General features: G+C 47.6%; 1 protein-coding gene and 1 long non-coding RNA gene across 2 annotated transcripts; both read left to right on the forward strand.

Moving 5' to 3' along the window:
* The first annotated feature begins 1,230 nt into the window (after positions 1-1,230).
* Positions 1,231-1,965, forward strand: LOC135397662 (uncharacterized). The gene is made up of 3 exons (XR_010423688.1): positions 1,231-1,375; positions 1,444-1,473; positions 1,552-1,965. It is a non-coding gene; the product is annotated as an uncharacterized LOC135397662 (long non-coding RNA).
* Positions 1,966-2,725: 760 nt separating this feature from the next.
* On the forward strand, positions 2,726-17,597 carry LOC135397663 (uncharacterized). The gene is made up of 11 exons (XM_064629272.1): positions 2,726-2,748; positions 3,543-3,655; positions 4,615-4,890; positions 5,677-5,790; positions 5,881-5,964; positions 6,980-7,155; positions 9,186-9,419; positions 12,817-12,953; positions 13,023-13,143; positions 13,546-13,824; positions 17,362-17,597. The coding sequence occupies exons 3-11, from the start codon at positions 4,635-4,637 to the stop codon at positions 17,545-17,547; spliced, it is 1,587 nt and encodes a 528-aa protein (XP_064485342.1). The 5' UTR covers positions 2,726-2,748; positions 3,543-3,655; positions 4,615-4,634; the 3' UTR covers positions 17,548-17,597.
* Positions 17,598-20,467: the final 2,870 nt, after the last annotated feature.

The following is a 20,467-nucleotide window of genomic DNA, read 5'->3' on the forward strand; positions in this document are numbered from 1 at the left end:
TGGTTCCATACCCTTTACTCGAATAATTATTTCGCATTTCAAGAACTTTTCCTTCTATTATTTTGAGTTTATGATCAATACTACTTTAAAGCACAAATTTTATTTCCATCGCTGGAGGGGCTCGAGAGAAAAAGTGAAGAAGAGTTCACATCCTTCAGACTTCACATGAACTTCAAATGAAGAAACAACTTAAAGAAGTACAGAGGGCCATCCAAAATATTTTCAGTTTAAGACATCTGATGAAAGTATATGCGTCAATTTGCCGAACAGCACAAAAGGTTTTGATGCATGTTTTTTTTTTTTTATTCAGAAAAAAAAAACATACACAAACACAGCCGTTCAAACACCCGGAGTGTAACAAGGAGGAGAGGGATGACCTACAGTCTTAAAAATGAGCTTCACCTCATAGTACGCTCCTAGCCAACCATCATCTCGAATGATATCGTTATCTGACCTCATTTGTTGAAAGCGGGAGGCGTACGCCTTTTTCTGGGACAATTATGACCAGCATAAGTATCACAAAAAAGGCGTACGCCTCCAGTTTTCAACAAATCAGGGAAGATAACAACATCATTCGTGATAATGGTTGGCTAAGGGCGTGCTATGCGGCGAAGTTCATTTTTAAGAGTGTATGACGTCATAACGTCTGCGCGGTCAGTCGAGGTCAGCGCCTGTCTTTTTCTTTTTGTGCGTGAGGGCTTTCTTCTTTTGTAGTCGGTAAACCTGGTTCCCTGGAAATGGAGGATTTCATTCTCCCGCGGGAGTTTCCCTGTGGACAATGCTTTCTCAGTGTCCTGAACAGCTGACTAGCAGACGATACTCTGAACCAATCAGCGAGCCCGGACGGTGTAGCGTCAGCGCAAGGTCACATGCTGGCACTGCTCTCCATCACCGTTGCGCACGGTCGCTTTTTGCAGCGTACTTTACATTCAATTTCTGCGATAATTATGGCTCTGTGGGGTGAATTACTTGTCATTGTGCATTTTAGTGGCCACTTAACAGTTTGATAGAAAGAAAAGAGGGTGTTAAAAATGACTTCTGTGAACATGGACAAACCAAGCAAGGAGTACTAGTTAGAACCAGAATAAAATGTGCAGAAGCGTACTTGCAAAGCAAAAAAAAAAAGGAGATTTTTTTTGTATTTCTTTTATGGAAATAACTCGGGATTTAAAGGGTTCAGCGCGTTCTGGTTCAAAATGAAGAAAGGGCCAGTACTGCACGTGACAGCGACCGTGACGCTTCCCGTGATTCATTCAGTGTGCGGGACCTGCAGTTTCGCGAGCCTCAGAACGGTGCGCATCAGCTGTTGGCCGACGGCAGATATTTGAAAGTCGTCCCTACTTGTTCCGGTACGCTATGTCGGACTCGCCACCAGGTAAACACTCAGCATTCGTGTTCCGTTGGCCTTATTTATGACTGTCATCGTGTTTCTGTGTCACGCAGAAGAGGAACTCGATGAATCGTCTTACGAGAGTAGGTACATACTCATGTTGGCTTTCTGCTCCATACGTTTGTAAGTGCTCCACATGTATATGTTTCTGCTTCAACAAGGTGACTCGGTGCTGGAGGAACGTAAGTTGCGCGCCTTTTCCATTTTTTTTTCATTTTTCATTTAGTAAATCGTTATCTACCACAGACAACGGTAATCGCGGACACCAATCGGTCGCGGGACTAAAAACAGAACTTCACCGCATAGCACGCTCTGCGCAAACCATTGCCGCGACTGATATAGGGTTATCGATTCTGATTCGAACAGAGAGGGGGCGTACGCCTTTTTGTGTAAATTTTGATATATGATAATTTACACAAAAAGGCGTACAGAGCTACGGCGCATAGCACGCAGCTAGCCAACCATCATCCCGAATGACATCTTTCGTTCCCGTGATTTGTTTAGAACGGGAGCCGTACGCCCTTTTCTGACAATTATGCAGTTATGTTAATTGTCACAAAAAGAAAGGTCTGCGCTCCGCACTTTCCACAAATTAAACAATGATAACGGTATCATTCGTGACCGGCTTCTACACTGTTAAAACAGAACTTCACCACATAGCACGCTCCTAGCCAACCATCATTCCGAATGATATCATTCTGTGCATCGATTTGTTGAAAATGGGAGGAGGCGCCTATCTGGGACAGATTATCTTGTCCCAGATAGGCGCCTCCCCCCTGTTTTGAACAAATCATGACGCAGAATATCATTCGGTACGATGGTTGGCTAGGAGCGTGCTATGTGGTGAAGTTCTGTTTTAACAGTGTATAGTCAACCATCGTCCTGTAACACTTATGCAGTTTTGTTAATTTTCACTAAAAGGCGTACGCCCCAGGCTTCGAACAAATGAGGATGAATAACTTGTGCAATGGTTGCGAAGTGCATGTGGCGACGTTCTGTTCTGAGAGTGCATTGCGCTCGAATGTAAATAAGCTACTTTCGCATTTCTATTGGATGCCAGTAAGTCTCATAGTCGTAGTTGAGCATAATAATTAAGATCGCTAGCAGATTTAGAGTGGACATTGCTTCTCCTGCCACGACCTCGGTATGAATAGCAAAAGGAGAGAAACGTTCTATCGCAATCTGATACGGTCTGCCACGGTCATAGATAAAATGCAACGTTTCGACGACGATTTCTATGTAGTCTCCCTTTTTCGGGTTCCTAATACAGCAGAAGCAAGTAAGTACACCGCGGGCTGTTTCCATTTTTATTTAAAACTGTTTTCGATTCAACTTCCGATTTTAGATCGCAAGATTGAGTAAGTAACTTTTTCAACTATATAACTACACAGTTGCAATAGCCAGTGATAAGATATAAGGTGACGCGTCCTACCTATCGTTGCCACTGGCGATAATCGGAGCAGAGCGCACTGTTCGCTCCCAACCTGGATACAGACGTTGTTTTCACCGGACTCGCACCAGCTCCCGTGGCTCAGTGGTTAGCGTGCTGGCCATGTCACGTCGAGACTGGGAGGTACCCGGGTTCGAATCCCGGTGCCGGCTGTGCTGTCTGGGGTTTTTCCTGGGTTTTCCTCAGACGCTTTCAGACATATGTCGGCACAGTTCCCTTAGAAGTCGGCCCAGGACGCACATTCCCCAAGGGCGTCAGTCGTGACGTTGCCCACATACGTGAGGCCGACAACGGCAAGCCCTATCGCCATCACCACCACCGGACTCGCGGTCTCGGAACCGCGCGTATCATTCGCTTTTGAAGTAAACGCTCTGTTTCTCAACCAACATTGTTTTCCCGCACTATATAGTCGACAGTTGACAGCGCGCCATAAAACATCCAACCAACATCATCATCATCATCTCTTCTCTCATGTCTTCTCTCAAGAAGGAAATCTGCTATCAGACTATGGCAACCCACCCCGAAGTCTGTTGCGTTTTGCGTGCCACAAGTTCTGTCGTGCTGCCAAAAATGCCTCGCCTCTGTACACAGAGTTCTCGAGGTTGTAGGCTTTTATTTGTGTGTCCTGGACACAGTGGCCTAGTATAACTCTAGTATAGCTCTTGTTTCGGCTGTTACACACTGTCGTATTTGCTGTCGCAGATGGAATGACACCTATGCACTGCATCTCCTGTCGCTTGCGCTGGTCATCTTATTCGTAATAGCATTGTGCTATGTGCTACTACCATCATCTACCTACGACCTAGGACATAAAGGTATTCAAATCCGAATTCAAATTCGGACAACCTCTACGCGTTCCTAAATTGTCATTTAGTATTCTTTTTTTTTTTTTTTTAGTGTCAACAAATTGCGTGATTTTCCCTTTGCGTTTTGCTGCCTTCCGAGATACTCCGACTGGTGACGTTCTTTCCCGAACCATATAGTATATCCTCCCCAATTCGTGTATTTATTTTTCACTCTGAATATAATATCTTTGAAAGAATTGCCGATAAAAAGCCGCCGAATTTCCGTAAAAATAAATTTCGAAAACCAGAAGCTCCAAATATGTAAGAAATAACGAGCGATCTTCAAGCGAGCCTGGACAGCGCGCTCTCTAGGCGGCTCAGTCGGCGAAAAGTTTTCGCCCGCCTGAGGATTGAACTCTTCCAACGTGGAATGGGCACCACAAAAACTCTCAAAAGACCGCGCCCCTGATCAACATGATACAAAATGGTTAGTACAACGGCCAACCTTAACCAGACCACCAGAGGACCACGGATCGAATCTTATGTCAACCAGTTTCCGAGAGAGTGTGATGACCGACAGAACTATGACTGTATTACGAGTATGTGGGATTAACCGTGTATTCATGCGAGAAACGTCCCTGCGGAGTATCCTCGTGAAAGAAAAACCAAAAAGCTTCTCACTGGGCGGGAGTTCTGCAGCGTGCTACGTCTGCTACGTGTGGTCGTTTCATGTCGTCTGCTACCTTGTGACTGCTCCGCAGGATGTTACCTATAGTTAGCAGTGCACGGAAAGACATGACGTCAAACATTCGCGCTTTCGTGACACTTGGAGTATATTCTGGGGTATGTCGATGGTGTGAATTCACGGTAAGCGTACAGGGCGTTCCTATATCGAACGCCGCTACTGTGCAATCAGCATACCTTAGTGGGTTGTAGTAGATTAGATAGTGCCGCTGCTTTAGTACATCAGACATGCCCTCACTGCGTAGCTTCCAGACGCCGCGGAAAGATGACTGAAACCGAGGAACCGGAATCTGGTTCGGGTAGTCAGGGAGGTTTCATCCAACCCTCTGCTGTCCACGTTTATACGACGGCTTACGACACTGTCGAAACAGTTGGCAACGAGAACGCCACAGCCGCAACGAGCGTTACCGTGCCGGTAACCAGGCGAGCGACCAAGCGAGTGGCCAAGCCAGTGACTCAGCCGGTGAGGAACACCACCCCAACTGCTGTTAGGGTGCCGTCAACAGAAGATGCCACAATGGGTAAGACACTTCGTTCCCGAGATGAGCACGGGTTAAATACGTATACTTGCACCCGCACAGTCCTGCATTTGCGCCACATACAGAACTTGAGTGTAACTTGAGTTACCTGTATGTCCGTAGGAAGGGAGTTGCCTCAGGACAGAAGCCGCCGATATTTCGAACAGAGACTGTTCTTCTTCTGGGCAGAACAGTCTCTGTTCGAACAGTCTCTGTTCGAAATATCGGCGGCTTCTGTCCTGAGGCAACTCCCTTCCTACATCTCTACCGGTTCGCTGGATTTCTACCCATCTACTGTATGTCCATAGACTTACCAACACCACATTGGGGACTCTGACGAAATGTCACTGTACGTTTACGACACTAGTGAATACGGACGTTTCGAAAACGAATTAAGCGATTTCACAGAGACGCATCATCGTGACGTTTTTCAAATCAATGCCGTCAAGTTACACACAGCCTTCAGCCACTTGGCGTGGTTGGATCGAGCCGAATTGAGACATGACGCGAACGCCGAACGAGGACAATTCACACCACCAGAATTGTCTTGTCGAGCCCAATGTAACGTTGTCCGAGTCCTGCGTTCTCGACATGTCTCACTTCCCTTCAGCCACTTTGCATTCAGCGATGGTAGAAACCCTGTAGGCCGCACGTGACGAATATGCGATGGGCAAACCGTGAAGTCTTTCCTGAAGTCAGGAGTGTGAGTCGACGGAGTCCCGGGTCCGCGCCCTCCCTTCTGGTTGTTGCACGACTGGTAGTAGTTCATATTCAAAGTTTTACTCTCAGTTGATACCGACATGACAGGAAAACAAGAAACCACCAAGCGAGCAAGCACTGAATTCGGCACTGCATTTCCCAGCATCGAGACTACGATGACCAATATCCCGTGGGCTAGCATCGGTACGTGCTCACATCGGTCACATTTCATAGTCGTTGTAAAGTTATTTCTATTTTGTAAGGATCGTTGTCGTCGTTGTGGTCGTTGTGCAGGCAGTAGCAGCAGGGCGCCTGCGACGAGCAGCGCCACCACCACGACAACTACCACCACCACAACCACGACGACCACCGGCCCACGTGAGAATGCCTTCTATCGCACACATCAGCCACCGGTCACTGCCACGAAGCACAATGACAAAACGACATTCAACATTCACGGTGTCTGCCGTAACGCTTGTCTCCAATGTACGGCGAAGAACACGAGTATTTGTTAATGTCGCGTTCGAAATAGTATGCCCTTCGATCGTGTGCATGAGGTGATTGTGCGAGGAGTGAGGTGCATAGGTGATTGCGTGCATGATTGAATGATCCCTGTAGACATTGCGTTCTCGGAACACCTTTGCTTCACCGGCACGATGTACAGCATGTACTGTAACGGAACGGGTTCCTGGGAGCCAGCCAGGTATTTTCACAAGATTTTCGTCTTAGGGGCTTCGGACTTCAGAAGGGGGTCGTGTGACACCCGTGCGAGCCGGCTACTGCCAAATATTTTCACAAAACATGCACTCGTATCGTAAAGCATTTTGGCGGTGTTGTATGCGCTTTTGCGGGGGTGTTAAGGGGGTGGGGGATCAGAGACAATCACTGGAGCCAACACGTGCAGGTATTTACCTTGCTACAGTGTAGAAGGAACGCGTGTGAATCGCGACGTTAGTCGTTGAAACGGGGATGTTTGGGGAAGTGCGGTCAGCTTGCTCAGTGGTGGCGCCTATATATAGGCGCACCAAGTGGAGGGGAAGGAGGGATATGTTTGCAGTCCTTCTTGCTCTGGGATACGGGTTGTCCCACAGAATAACCCACCACAGAAACCATGCGAGCATCCCTCAGCAGCCTTCATTATGATGTACCACGACGTGCGTTCATTGTTATGCACCCTGTACCACGGTATAGCCGCCAGGATGGTTAGCGATGTTACCCCATCTATCATCACTTTGTGTCTTTGCTACAAGTTTAAGCGCGTCTTGCAGAGCATTCAATAAGCCACAAGAAAATTGTTCTTCCCTCCCCTTTTCCCCCACCGACGTACGGAGGTGAAACATATCTCATTTACCGTCCTGACCGTTCTGACCTCCATCATGTGACTGAATGTCAGGACCGACGACGGGTTACGGCTATCTGCTGTGCACGGTGGGTCGTGAAGCCTCGGACCCTGCAATGTACCCTGTCCACGACAAACTGTGCGACTTTCTCATCTACACGGACGTGATGGCGACCCGCAACAGCTTCGCCTCCGTCACTGGCAAACTGGCTTACGAGACATTCAAGAAGGTGCGTATTTCAAAGTGTTTCGCATAATGAGGGTTATTAAAATGTTCGATTATTTGGATTAACTAAAGTGCACATTACAGCAACGCGCCAGAATAATATTACGTGGCTTATGTTATGCAATTTACAAAAAAAAAAAATGTCGCACGATGCTCAAGACAGAATAGCTCATGGCAGGTACCTTTTTGTAGAATTAACTACCATAAGCAGTCATTAACATAAAGGATCACAATTACATTAAATAGGTTTATCTCACAAAATATTGATGTATATCGAATGACACCTGGCGAACTTCGTAGCTCGTTTTTATGACACCGGAACAGTATTACGGTATGTTTCCTTATACATTGCAGTCACTAACTTTGCAATATTACCAGTACATTTTCCTTTCTCTTTTCTTACATTGAGTGGTGTTGAGTTTATTGGCCTTGATACCTTTGTATGTTTTAAGTGTTTGTATACGCCTTCATGTTTTTTTACTGTTCGTGTATAATGGTTTTGTTATCGTGTGCTGGCCGCAGACTCCAAATGTAAGAGGGGGTTGCCTTGGTCAAGCAGCGTAAGCTGCTTTTTGACCGCCCTCCGCCAGTTATGCTACGTATAAATGGAAATAAAGGTATGATGGTGATGATGAAAGTGTACTCACGAGTCGGTTGCGGGTAGAGTCACTAAATAGGGAGCGGAGCAGCGACACTGAGCCACACCGGCGAGCGATCCCGCCATCTCCGGCGCGGCTGCGTCGCCTAGCAACGGGACGCAAATTTCCCCCTTCTCCGCTGGAGCACAACGCGCAGTTGAGCCAGCTCGCAACCCAGGAAACCAGTTTCGGATGGAGGGGACTCAACATGGACGGCGCGTTCTTGGAAGGAGAAACCACGTGACGGGATTTGCCCAATCGCGGACGTCGAACAGTGGCTCTGGCGCGGAAAACGAATGCGATACTCTGTACCCCTATTTAGTGACTCTAGTTGCGGGTAGCAGATTCGCGTTCGCACAGTTCTTTCATCTGTCGAAATTGGAACGTCAACTCAATGGTTCGCCGAAAGAAGGAAATGACGCAACTCTACATGTTTTTATGCTCAGTGGCAATTCGGTCTAGCGCTCACTTCAGTCATCAGCTCATCAGACACGAGAGCAATAATTTAAAAAATAAATGTAACAAGTTCAAAAGAATTGCAGAAAATGTATAATTAGTATACCGGGTGTTTCAGTTAAACCCCCGGGCTAAATAATTCGCGAACGGGTGCACCAATCCACGAACTTTCTTTTTTACAAGTATCTGTCCGATACCACCTACAAGCTGCACACCGTGTGAATGAGTGGGAGGCGCTCATTATTAAAATAAAAATGCAAATGAGTCGTCAAAAAGCGTATCTTCTAAAGCAGGGCGCTGTCGGCATTAAAATGGGTACTACCCCTTTTGGGACCTTCAGTGGACACCTTTTAGAGAAACATCTGCCACCGAAGCGGGTCATTTGTTGCAGTAATTGGTTTCGGTTTACGTATTTTTGTCGCGGCTGGTCGCGGCGAAGCGTAAAAGGGCGTATTTCATTGGTGTAATTCATTGGTCTAATTCATTAATGTAAGGACGTAATTTATTGATGGATAAGGGAGTGAAAGAGCGTCCTTTTGCGCTGCGCCGCGACCAGCCGCGACAAAAATACGTAAACCGAAACCAATTAATTACTGCAACAAATGACCCGCTTCGGTGGCAGATTTTTCTCTAAAAGGTGTCCATTGAAGGTCTCAAAAGGGGTAGTACCCATTTTAATGCCGACAGCGCCCTGCTTCAGAAGTTACGCTTTTTTACGAAACTCATTTGCATTTTTATTTTAATAATGAGCGCCTCCCGCTCATTCACGCGGTGCGCATCTCGTAGGCGCTATTGGACAGATACTTGTAAAAAAGAAAGTTATGCGATTGGTGCACCGGTTCGCGAATTACTTAGCCCGGGGATTTAACTGAGACACCCGGTGCCAGAAATACATGCCAGTACGTATAGCAGAGATGCAGCTGCAGTCACTTCTTAACAGGTGGTGCGCCAGCAGAGAGACGCCGGAGATCTTCGTTTCGGCATAAGTGTAGCACCGAAGTCCATTCAGAAGTTACGAAGCCGCTCATGGGAAGGTGACGGAAATGATGCGAGCTTTTTGAATATGGTCCGCAAGCATTTTGAGGAGTATGGAATCCTGACGTACGGGTCCCTCGGCTGGGATGTCACCGTACAGCAGTTGGTTGACGACGAAGCGTTAGTGATCTGGTTTAAGGTATGTCGGTATATGTACACTTATTTGATGCAGTTGAGTTAATTCTCAAGAAGCGAACTGCTATATAATCGCTCCGTCTTCGGGTAACCCTAGATACAAAGTAAGCTTCCAGGGGCCCTCTCTTATTGCTTCTGTCACGGAAGTGTGTGGGTTGCACAAGTTGACAAACTTCCCTAACCTAACCATGCAACCCACAGGCTCAATAACAATGCCGCCACAGCCGTCCGCTCCAGGGTGTCGAGCCGAAACGTTTTTCGTTCCGGTTATATCATAAACGATCCGGTACCGGTTCTGCTCCGGAGCAAAAAAATAACGGTTCATACCGGTTTTAACCGCTTCCGCTTCTGCTGGGAATATTCATCCCCAGAAAAAAAAATCAATGTCACAATATGTAAACCCGTTTATTCCGCAAACACGGTATTTAATATTAATAGACAGCTGTGAAATTGGTAGCTCCATGGTTCCTGTAGGTTACTGTCTGTTCAAATAGGCTTTCTCCTTTCTTGAAGCGCATGCTGCACACGGACTTGTTTGTCGTGATGTCATCCGTAAAGTACTTTCTTGCTGGGTCGGTGCGATCGCGTCCCATCCCAATGTCTGTTGCTACCGTCTAGCCAGCAAGCACCACCGCACGAGTACGACGCAAATCGAGGAACACCTTCACTCACAAACGCGCTCGACGGCTCCGTTTCATTTTCTTCGTATCCTGTCCACAAAAGAGTTGCCACTTCGCACGGGCTTGCCCTCACGTATACGTAAATGTATTCAACTTAGCTGCTCTCAAACAAGGGACGCGTTGCGCGACATTACCGATAGAGAAGCCGTTATGTAGCCCCCTTGGGTCGCTGTTTAGTGGAGGAGAGTTTTGGGGGATCAAACTAAAACGAACACTACGGCACATTGTTAGAGAGTCACATGTACCTCTAAGCCTGTCTTCCAAAGCCAACAGCCTTGCAAATGTGCTGCGCCGCATCTCCGGCGCCTCCTGGGGCCCGTCGTACGCTGACCTCCGCCATGTGCACAACTCGCTCACGCTGGGCGCTCTCCGCTACAGCCTCCCGGTCCTTCACGGTCTTGGCCGTACCAGAGAGAGGGAACTCCGCCTCCGTATCTGTCTCTGCGTCCCAAGGACGTCCGAAACCTTCTCGGTCCTTGCAGAGGTGGGAGAACCCCCGGCCCCCATCCTCCGCGACAAGGAGACCCTCCGAACCTACGCGCGCTTCATCACACGGCACCCCCTGCATCATCTGCGAACGATACCGCAGAAGTACCCGGACTCTGCCTTCGGCGACGCCATTCGCAGACTCAACGGGCACCTTCCGCCTGCACCGGCGGGGTCGTTCGCACCCCCTATGTGGACCTTCGACCGACCCACAACGATAACACGCATCCCCGGCCTCCCTTGCAAGCATGACACACCCACGGGGGTCGCGCGGCAGCGTGCGTTGGAGCACATTTACTCGCTTCATGACCAACGAGTACCCATATACACCGATGGCTCGGTGATACCAGGCGGGTCGGCAGCAGCCTTCTACGTGCCTCACGCCCACTGCAGCCATGGGTTTAAAGTCCCGTACGAGACTTCATCCACCGAAACCGAAATGATCGCCATTTATGAAGCCCTGAAGTTCATCTCGGCATCCGTTCCCGCACCATGGACCATCTTCACAGACAGCAAGGCGGCGCTAGAAGTGCTGTCATCATTCTCGATCCCCCTTGTTCAGGACATTGGCGCGCTCATCGTTCAGTGCCTCAGCCGTCTCGCCCGCGTGGGCCACAGCGTTTGGCTTCAGTGGGTCCCCGGTCACACAGGCCTCCCCAGCAACACATCCGCCGACGCCGCTGCGAAGCATGCCCACACCTCTGCACCATTGTTATCGGTCCCGCTATCACCCTCGTCATGCCGACTCCACATACGCCGCATGTGCGCCCAGCACACTCGCCTCTTCACTGAGAGCGCCGTCCCAGCCCGCACTTTCCTTCATTCCATCGATCCCAAGATGGAGCTCACCATCCCACTGAGCCTCACTCGAAGGGAGAGCTCACTCCCTCACCGCTTACGACTCAACGTCGCTAAGACCCCATCGCGCCAGTTCCTCATGGGCAACATAGGTTCTCCACTATGCACGAAATGTGGTGTGGTGGCGGACACTACCCACCTCCTCCTGCACTGCCGCCTTTACTCATCAGCCAGAGCCGCACTTGAGCAACAGCTCACACACCTCTGCCTGCACCTCACGCTGCGGACCTTACTCGGCCCCGTGCAGCGCGCCCGACAGTGCGTAGTCACCAGACTACTCCTCCGGTACCTCGCTGCAACCGACCTACTGGTCGCCCTGTGAACCGGACTATGCCCGCCTGGGTACTCTCTCTCTGATTCTTTTTTTTCTTTGGCTGACCTTTCCCTCGTTCCTCTTCTTTGTTTGTTTGTTTGTTTGTTTGTTTGTTATCATTAAACATATCCCCCCCCCCCTGTGTGCGTGCGCGAACGACAAACCATTACAAAGGGAGCCTAAGGGTCATAGTATACCGACATACATTCCACCGTAACCGTAACCTTCGTATAGTATCCCTGACATGACTTCAGTGCACACGACGTCTGTTTCATTCGCCTATTCGTAGTCCAAACCGGCGAAGTTTTTTCTTGGACCGAAAACCGTTAAATATGTTTTTCGGTTTCCCTCCTGAGCGAAAAAAAAACGTATACGGTTTCGATTCCGTTCCGGTTCTCTCCAAAATAGCGTTTTTTTTTTCGGTTTTCGGTTCCGGTTTTCGGTTCGCTCCGACACCCTGGTCCGCTCTGTTTCAAGCTCACTCTGAACACGCAAGGGCAGCTGGAAGGTGACTCAGCGCGTCCTATACCGGGTGTCTCAGTTAAATCCCCGTGCTAAATAATTTGTGAACCGGTGCACCAATCGAAAAACTTCACTCACTCCTTCACACGGTGTGCACGGACAGGCACGTGTAAAGAAACGTTCTTCGATTTGTGCACTGGTTCGCGAATTATTTAGCCCGGGGATTTAACTGAGACTCTCTGTATATCGTAGAACAGGAAAACAAAATCAATTTCAAAATCAAATCAAATCAATTTGTCAAGTGACACCCTGTATAGTGTGGAGGGAACGCCAAGGGAAGACACTGCGGTAGAGTGCCCCTCGAAAACCAAAGAGAGTTCATGGTGCCTCAGCCTCCGGAACAAATCGGCCACCAAATTTGTCCCCAATCGTTCTCCGGAGTCCGTTCATTTCAGAACGATGGCATGAAAACAGCTCTTCAGTTGTTTTGTACGCCCCCAGATAGAACATCGCTTGTTGTAAGCGGAGAGAGGATCGTGGCAAGATTGCAGGGAGGACAATAAAGCTGTTGACGTAAGAGCTTTGTGATCATGTATCTGCAGACTCTGGTGACAACGTTAGCCGACATGGGCTCGAATCCCATGACGTTCTTCGGAGCCCACGTTAGAGAAGACTACCACAATCTAGAGGCGGATTCCGACATGGCGGCCAGGCTCACGGATGTCCTCAAGCGCATGGAGTACGTGATTGATGACGGTCGTGTATATAGTAGCACTGTAACATATTACTGTTCTCTTTTCTTCCTCAGGATTGGAATCTTCGTCTTGATCACGCACAACGCGGACATAGACAGGCAGCATCAATGTGTGTCTGTCCCGACCAGCTCCTGGACAGGGCGATATTATGTAGATAAAACCAGGCCTGTGCTGGTATGTCTTCCTCGCAGTAGGCAACTGAATAGGCATTTACTCTGCAGGCATACGTTCAGTAGCGAAGTGTCTCCGTGTGAACGCAGCCTGGCCACCCTTACACTCTCAGAACAGAACTTCACCGCATAGCACGTTGTCCCCCCACCGTCGCCACGAATGATAGAGCTACCACTTCTGATTCGAAGAGCGAGGGGGTGTACGCCTTTTTGTACAATTTGGTTATATAAGAATTGATACAAAAAGGCGTACGCCCATCTCTCTCTCTCTCTTCAAATCAGAAGCGATAACCCAATCATTCGTGGCAGTGGCTGGAGCACGACGGGCTATGCGGTGAAGTTCTGTTCTGAGAGTGTATCTCATGATTACATTTTTGCTCACGGGCTCTCCCTCGGTCCTGTGCAGAAAAGCTCGATGAAGTTTCTTGAGAACGGCCTGGCGACGCCCTCGTTCGAGACGGCCTTGTCTTTCACGATGGCGTACGTCCGTTACATCATGCGGAACGAGGTTCACGAGACAGCCCCTTACAAGCAACCCTGCGTGCACGTGCACTTGGACAGCCTGCTAGCCTACTGCGTAGACGACGCAATGCAGGAACAGTTCACGGACGAAGCACTCGTCAACACCAACTATGACGCTCGGAAACTGAACAGCTACGAAAGCGTCCAATCTATCGACGCCAAGGTGCAGAACTATGGGCAGCTTTTGTCTTTGGGAGTTGGGCGATGAAGGAAAAAATACACAGTCCAGTCTGGTAGTAGTGGGAACACAATAAGTCCAGGGAATGAAGCACTCTTTGAAATAAAACTTTAATATACACAAGCTTTCGTGCAGAACATGCACCCCCGTCATCAGGTGAAGATACCACCTTCATCAGATCTTCAGATCAGATTTTCACCTGATGAAGTGCAGGTTCTGCACGAGAGCTTGTGTATATTAAAGTTTTATTTCAAAGAGTGATTCATTCCCTGGACTTATTGTCTTTGGGAGTTAGTGCACTCTTAAAAATGAACTTCACTACATAGCACGCTCCTAGCGGAGTGACATCGTTGCTGAAAACGGGGGACATACGCCATTTGTGTGCCATTATGAAGTTCATAATTGCCACAAAAATGGCGTACGTCCCCTGTTTTCATCAAGTCAGTTAAAGAGTGCGTGAAACCGTATTCGCACGAGCGACTTTATCGGGCTAGGTGTCGACAGAGGAGAGGCAGGGGAAAAGCACGAATTTTTGCGAATGTATGCAGTTATGTTAATTTTCTTTAAAAAGGGGGCGTACGCTCCGCGCTTTCCACAGATGGTTAGCCTTCACCGTGAAGTTCTGTTTTAAGAGCTTCCACCTATCCCCTATTGTCCACGAGTGACTTCCCAAATAACGGGGGTACCATCACAATGTGGGACGCACGTGGTTTCTTGTATGGACCCATGCTGAGAAGCATACAGGTCTACTGACACCCCCTTATTGATGCCCTGTGATTGGACAGACATTTCGCCACGTGACCTCTCCAAACTTTACCCTCTCCGCCTTTAACCAACACCGCCTACGGGCAGCATACATTAGGCCATTTGGCCTAATGTATGCTGCAGACAGTCCCACTCCGCCTACTGATCCGTGTCACGTGAGGAAAGAAGGTCTCCTGTCATGCTGCCAAACATCACTTTCGCATCTTCGCGAAACTTTACGACCTTCCTTGAGCAAGGCGACAAAAGAAAGGGACACAGACAACGACGACGGAACTTTCTTTGTCGCCTTGCTCAAGGATATGTACCAACCGACCCCACACACTCTGTCTTTACAACCTTGTTGGTTTTATTCAAGCATATATATTTTGTGAAGCAAAATATATCGATCTGCACTCCGGTAGCGAAATAAAGTATCGATTATTATAACGGCGTTACGTACAACACTGCGTAACTTTCTTTTCTTTCGACTTAGCAAAAATCTGCTCTCCCCCCTTTTTTCTCTTTTTTCAAATTCTCTGAGCCGCACGAAAGACTTGCATGTGTCAACGCTAGTGATCTTGCATAGTAGTAGCTGATATATTTCCGTTTCTGTGGGGGACCTATCCCTTTTTTACGTTAAACATTCATTCGTCCGTCCGTCCGTCCATATCCAGCCACTGATAAATCAAACAACAACAACTTTATTGCGAACTCATAAATCAACGAAAACGTTTATACTCGACAATAACCTATTCATTTTATTATTAGTGGTATCGCGAACGGATCCAGGACATTTGCTCACTCTGCGAACGCTCAAGGCGCACAAATGCTCACCAAGTTTTAGATGTGCCTGTCTCTTCTTCTTCTTCTTTTTTTTTTTTTTTTTCAAGTTAGGTGTTGTGTTTGGTGGCACAGTATAATAGAGTGGTAGTTTGTCACAGGGGAACATACCTTGCTGTGGTTTGAGGAGGAGGAGGGGTGGTTGACTGGTGGGACCCGGGAAACATCAAATTTCTGCGTCATGTTTTCAACCTCGCGTATTACTGTAGCTCCTTAATAGTAAAATAATTCGAACAATATTTCAAATAATTCGTCGGAATGGCCTTTTTGTACTCCATATGTGTCAGGGAGCGGTCCTGCTTTGTGTACGTGATGTGGTGTTATTCCTTCTAATATTCCCTGTACAGACAGGGTGTTTGCTCTAACGTGTCCAGAAATTTTATTTAAAGCGAGCGATAAAAGAGGAACGAGCGCTACTTTTCAGATACATGACTAAGAAACATGTGCTACTAGTGAAGCAGTACCTGTTTCTTACTCAAGTAGCAGAAAGGTACCACTTGCTTTTCGTTTATCGCTCGCTTTAAATATAATTTCTGGACACCTTAGAGCAAACACCCTGGATAACGAGCACTGGAAGGTTCCCCCCCCCCCCCACCTCCTTGTTTCCTTGTTTCTTGAAATGGACTACCGTACAAATACCGACTACAAGTTTGTGTTCAGTATAATTCCGAACAACAAAGATAAGCGAGCTGTGGCCACGGCTATAAATGGCCAAAACCACTGACAGCATCTGAGATGGCCATATTTTACGTTATGTAAGTCATTACCTCCACCAAGAGAAGAGGGAAAGTGTTTTTTTTTTTTTTAATCAGCTGTCGGATAATGCATTCGGTTCTAAAAGGTTCGAAAAATAAAATTGATCTGAAAAATACAACGCTTATTATCTTATTATAATTCACTGTTTCGCACAGTGGAAAAGATGAAGATAAATTATGAAACTGTCAGGATGGGCTCGTCGTAAAATAGGTGATCAAATGCCCGTTGAGGAATTGTCCGCTCCCCATCGCACACACCTTCATTTGCAAATGTAAAGGGTCCTTGTTTCGGACGAGGTGAGGCTGTCGGATGACATTTACATACATTTCTTGCAGACGTCACCATCGGGGCGGGGCCTGTAAGTAACGCCCACTTGCCTACAGTCCCGTTTCGCCTTATGAGATTGCACGGCAGTCTCATTTCGCCTAACGCCTGTCACCCCTCCTGCCTCTTTTCCGGATTAGGCGAAATGGGAATAGGCGAAATGGGATGTAACCGTGCAGACGTCCGCGAGCATTGTGCACTTTATTGTGCACTTTATTGCGCACTTTAGAGCCCTGCACCATCCGCGGATGGAAGCGGATATTTTAATGCGCGGATGAAATTTTAGCACTTTCTGCGGTGTGCGGAATGGCACAAATCGCAATCGCGGCATGCGGGATCGTGGCACAATGGTGACATCTCTGTACAGCTTTCCCGTTTTATTTGTACATGTTATTACGTTAGAAGTTAGAACGCAGTACATTAGAATACAGATTCATTATGAACGGCATTTCAACATTAAGATGCGTAATCAAATCGCAAATGGTTCTTGATGATCCACATTGAGTTTGCGTGCCCGTACACATTTTTGCTCGTGTATGCGCGCAATATATGCATTGAACAGTCACTTTCAAATAATTTTGGTCAAATGCATGGTACGATCATCTGCATGACTGTGGTCCTACAGCCCAAGTTTGACAGTACAGGATGTAATTCGCTGCGCCGGACTCAGAACGTGTTGGTGGCCGAGCCGTGTGGGGTCACCTGAGAAATTTCAGGGGGTGGGGGGGGGTTGCAAAAATGCAAGGGGGGTGTAGGGAAATCCCTGTGTGGGACTCAAGACGTAAAGCTGGTATACAGTGTTAATGGCTACGTCTAAAGTTGTTTTCTTTTTTGTATTTTTTGTTTTTGCAATTACAGATGCTGAAGGTGCTTCCCTCAGTGCGTAAACACACGCACAGGCGTATTGGCTGGGCAGCGTTCGACGTTCAGTACGAGATCTTCAACACCTCCGACTGCAACGCCAAGCACCGGAACATGGGGCACTTTGCTAGAGTGGCCAAAATGCGACAGATACTCGATGACAACAGATTTCTCGAACGCTGACTCCTGCAGCTCATTTTACATAGAAATAAAGACAGAGTACGCGGCTTGTATATCGAGTTACCACCTCAAGACTCCGAGATTTTTGTAGCACTCCTCATGACAACCCCCCCCCAAAAAAAAAAATAAATACAATAAATTCTAGGTCTTCTCTTGACCTGCACTGTTAAAACAGGACTTCACCACATAGCACCCTCCTACACTCTAAAAACAGAGCTTCACCGCATAGCACGCTCCTAGGCAACCACACTCTCAGAACAGAACTTCACCGTATAGCACGTTGTGCGCCAACCATTGCCATGAATGATAGGGTTACCCCAGGGGCGGATTTAAGGAGGGGCGACCTCCCCCCCCCCTTTTGGTCGTGTTCCATATGTAAAAACCCTATCTCCTGGACGATGCTGCGCCGCAAAGCACGAAATTTCCTTAAGACCCCCACCCCCCACCCCCCAGGACAGACCCTTAAATCCGCCCCTGGGTTACCCGTATTGCTTCGGATTTGAAGAAAGAGGGGCGTACGCCCCTTTGTATCAATTATCATATATCCAAATTGTTGCAAAAAGGCGAATCAGAAGCGTTAACCCTATCATTCATGGCAATGGTTGGCGGACAACGTGCTATGCACTCTTAAAAAGGAACTTCACCGCATAGCACGCTCCTAGCCAACCATCATCTCGAATGAAACCGTTATCTACCCTGATTTGTTGAAAACAGGGGGTGTACGCCTTTTTTTGTGACAATTATGAACAACAAAAGTGTCACAAAAAAGGCGTACGCCTCCCGTTTTCAACAAATCAGGGCAGATTACAATATCATTTCGGATGATGGTTGGCTAGGAGCGTGCTATGTGGTGAAGTTCCTTTTTAAGAGTGTGCGGTAAAGTTCTGTTCTGAGAGTGCGTCATCCCGAATGACATCGTTCTCTCCCTTGATTTGATGAAAACAGGGGGGCGTACACCATTTCTGTGGCATTATGCAGTTCATAATTGCCACAAAAATGGCGTACGCCACCTGTTTTCATCGGATGAAGGGAGAGAACATTGTCGCTCGGGATGATGGTTGGCTAGGAGCGTGCTATGTGGTGAAGTTCCGAATGATGACTTTCCGAAAACAGGAGGAGGCGCCTATTGGACGTGTGTCCACGATAAGGCGCCTCCTCCCATTTTCAACGAATCGGGAAACAGAATGGTATCGCTCGGAATGGTGGCTCGCAGGAAACGTGCAACGTGACGAAGTTCCGTTCCGTTCCGTGTAGTTTGGACCTTCTTTGGACCTGCACTCTTAAAAATGAACTTCACCACATAGCACGCTCCTAGCCAACCATCATCCCGAATGACAACGTTCTCGCCCTAGATTTGTTGAAAACGGGAGGCGGAGCCTATTTTGTGCCCATTATGCACGGCACAAAATAGGCTCCTCCTCCAGTTTTCAACAAATCAGGGGCGAGAACGTTGTCATTCGGGATGGTGGTTGGCTAGGAGCGTGCTATGTGGGGAAGTTCGTTTTTAAGAGTGATGTGTGTTACCGTTGTGTTGTGTTTTTGCTCTTCGTCTCCTCCTATGTCTCCTCCTAACCCAACTTTCTACGCTGATTCTCGCTGTTCTCGAGAGGGAGGCGAGAGATCCAGCCGCCCCATGGGCCTTCCCCAGAGGGGCCGGCGGACGGCAGATCTCTGGGGCTCGTCAGGTTTAGGTTGGGCAATGAAACTATACGTAGAACATGCACATAAATACACGAGGATGACACAGAACACAAGTCCTAATCTTCATTTGTGGCTTTTAACATGAATGTATACCAAAAAGACATCTGGAATGCAAAAGATTTTATATATGTATATACAGGGTGTTTCACCTAAAGTGATATAAAATTCTAACTGGTGACGTACTCGCCGGAGGATTGTGGGACTCTAGGCAATTACCTTCTGGATACTTTTGCCGCCATTTAGGAAGGCATTGGACAATTTTTAATTGAGGGAATTTTTTTTTAAATTGAGCTTCGAAAATTGCCAAGCGAACCTCACTTTTTTTTCACAGAAATATGAACTCCCCCACGGATAACCACAGTCCCAACAAAACCTATGCGCAGTATCGCAACAAAAATAGTCGATAAAAATTAGTAAAAATTCCGCTTTAGCCCCGCCTGCTTGATTGTCGCAAAGAAGAGCGCAAGGAACGTGCGGGGAGAGGAGGAAGAGTTCCCGCCTCTTGTTTTACCTGGCTTTCCCCCGCTTTGCCCTTGATGCTGGTGAGAACCATAAAAAAAACGTTGTGTAGGAATCAATCAGCAAGCTTATCACAAAGAAGGCAAGGCAAATGAAAGCGGGGACACTTCTTCCTCTAGACGCACATTTCGCGCGCGCTTCTTTGCGACAATAAAGCAGGTGGAGCTAAAGCGGGATTTTTACTAATTTTTTTCGACTATTTCTGTTGCTATACTGTGCATAGTTTTTGTTGCGTCTGCGGTTATCTGTGGAGGACTTCACATTTCTGGATAAAGAAGTGAGGTTGACTTGCCAATATTCAAAGTTCAATTGAAAAATAAATTTCCCGCAATTAAAAATTGTCCAAAGTCTTCCTCAGTGGTAGCAAAAGTTTCCAGAAGATAATTGCCGAAAGTCCCACAATCCTCCTGTGAGTAGGTCGCCAGTTAGAATTTTTTATCACTTTAGGTGAAACACCCTGTATATTTCACCTTTCCTCTGTTTCTTCTTTTCTCTCTCTCTCTCTCTCTCTCTCTCGAATTTTCCGGTAGCAAGGCGCAGACTACTTGGGGACCCGAGTCCCTCTCGGAACCTTCCCGTGGGGGGAGTCTTCCTTCGAAGTATTTGCGCCGCGAAAAGGGTTGGGGGCTAAATATATTTTTATTGCGCAATTTTGGACACATTTATAGTGACCCAGGTAGAAGTTCAAGAATCTCAATGATTT

The sequence above is a fragment of the Ornithodoros turicata genome, chromosome 6 (assembly GCF_037126465.1).
Source record: "Ornithodoros turicata isolate Travis chromosome 6, ASM3712646v1, whole genome shotgun sequence".
In the NCBI taxonomy this organism is placed as follows: domain Eukaryota; kingdom Metazoa; phylum Arthropoda; class Arachnida; order Ixodida; family Argasidae; genus Ornithodoros; species Ornithodoros turicata.

Bases quoted from the DNA above. Each gene is read 5' to 3' on its own strand.
- LOC135397663 (XM_064629272.1), top strand. From the start codon at position 4,635: ATGACTGAAACCGAGGAACCGGAATCTGGTTCGGGTAGTCAGGGAGGT. The intron at 4,891-5,676 runs GTAAGACACTTC...TTTTACTCTCAG, and splicing joins AACAGAAGATGCCACAATGG to TTGATACCGACATGACAGGA. The intron at 9,420-12,816 runs GTATGTCGGTAT...ATGTATCTGCAG, and splicing joins CGTTAGTGATCTGGTTTAAG to ACTCTGGTGACAACGTTAGC.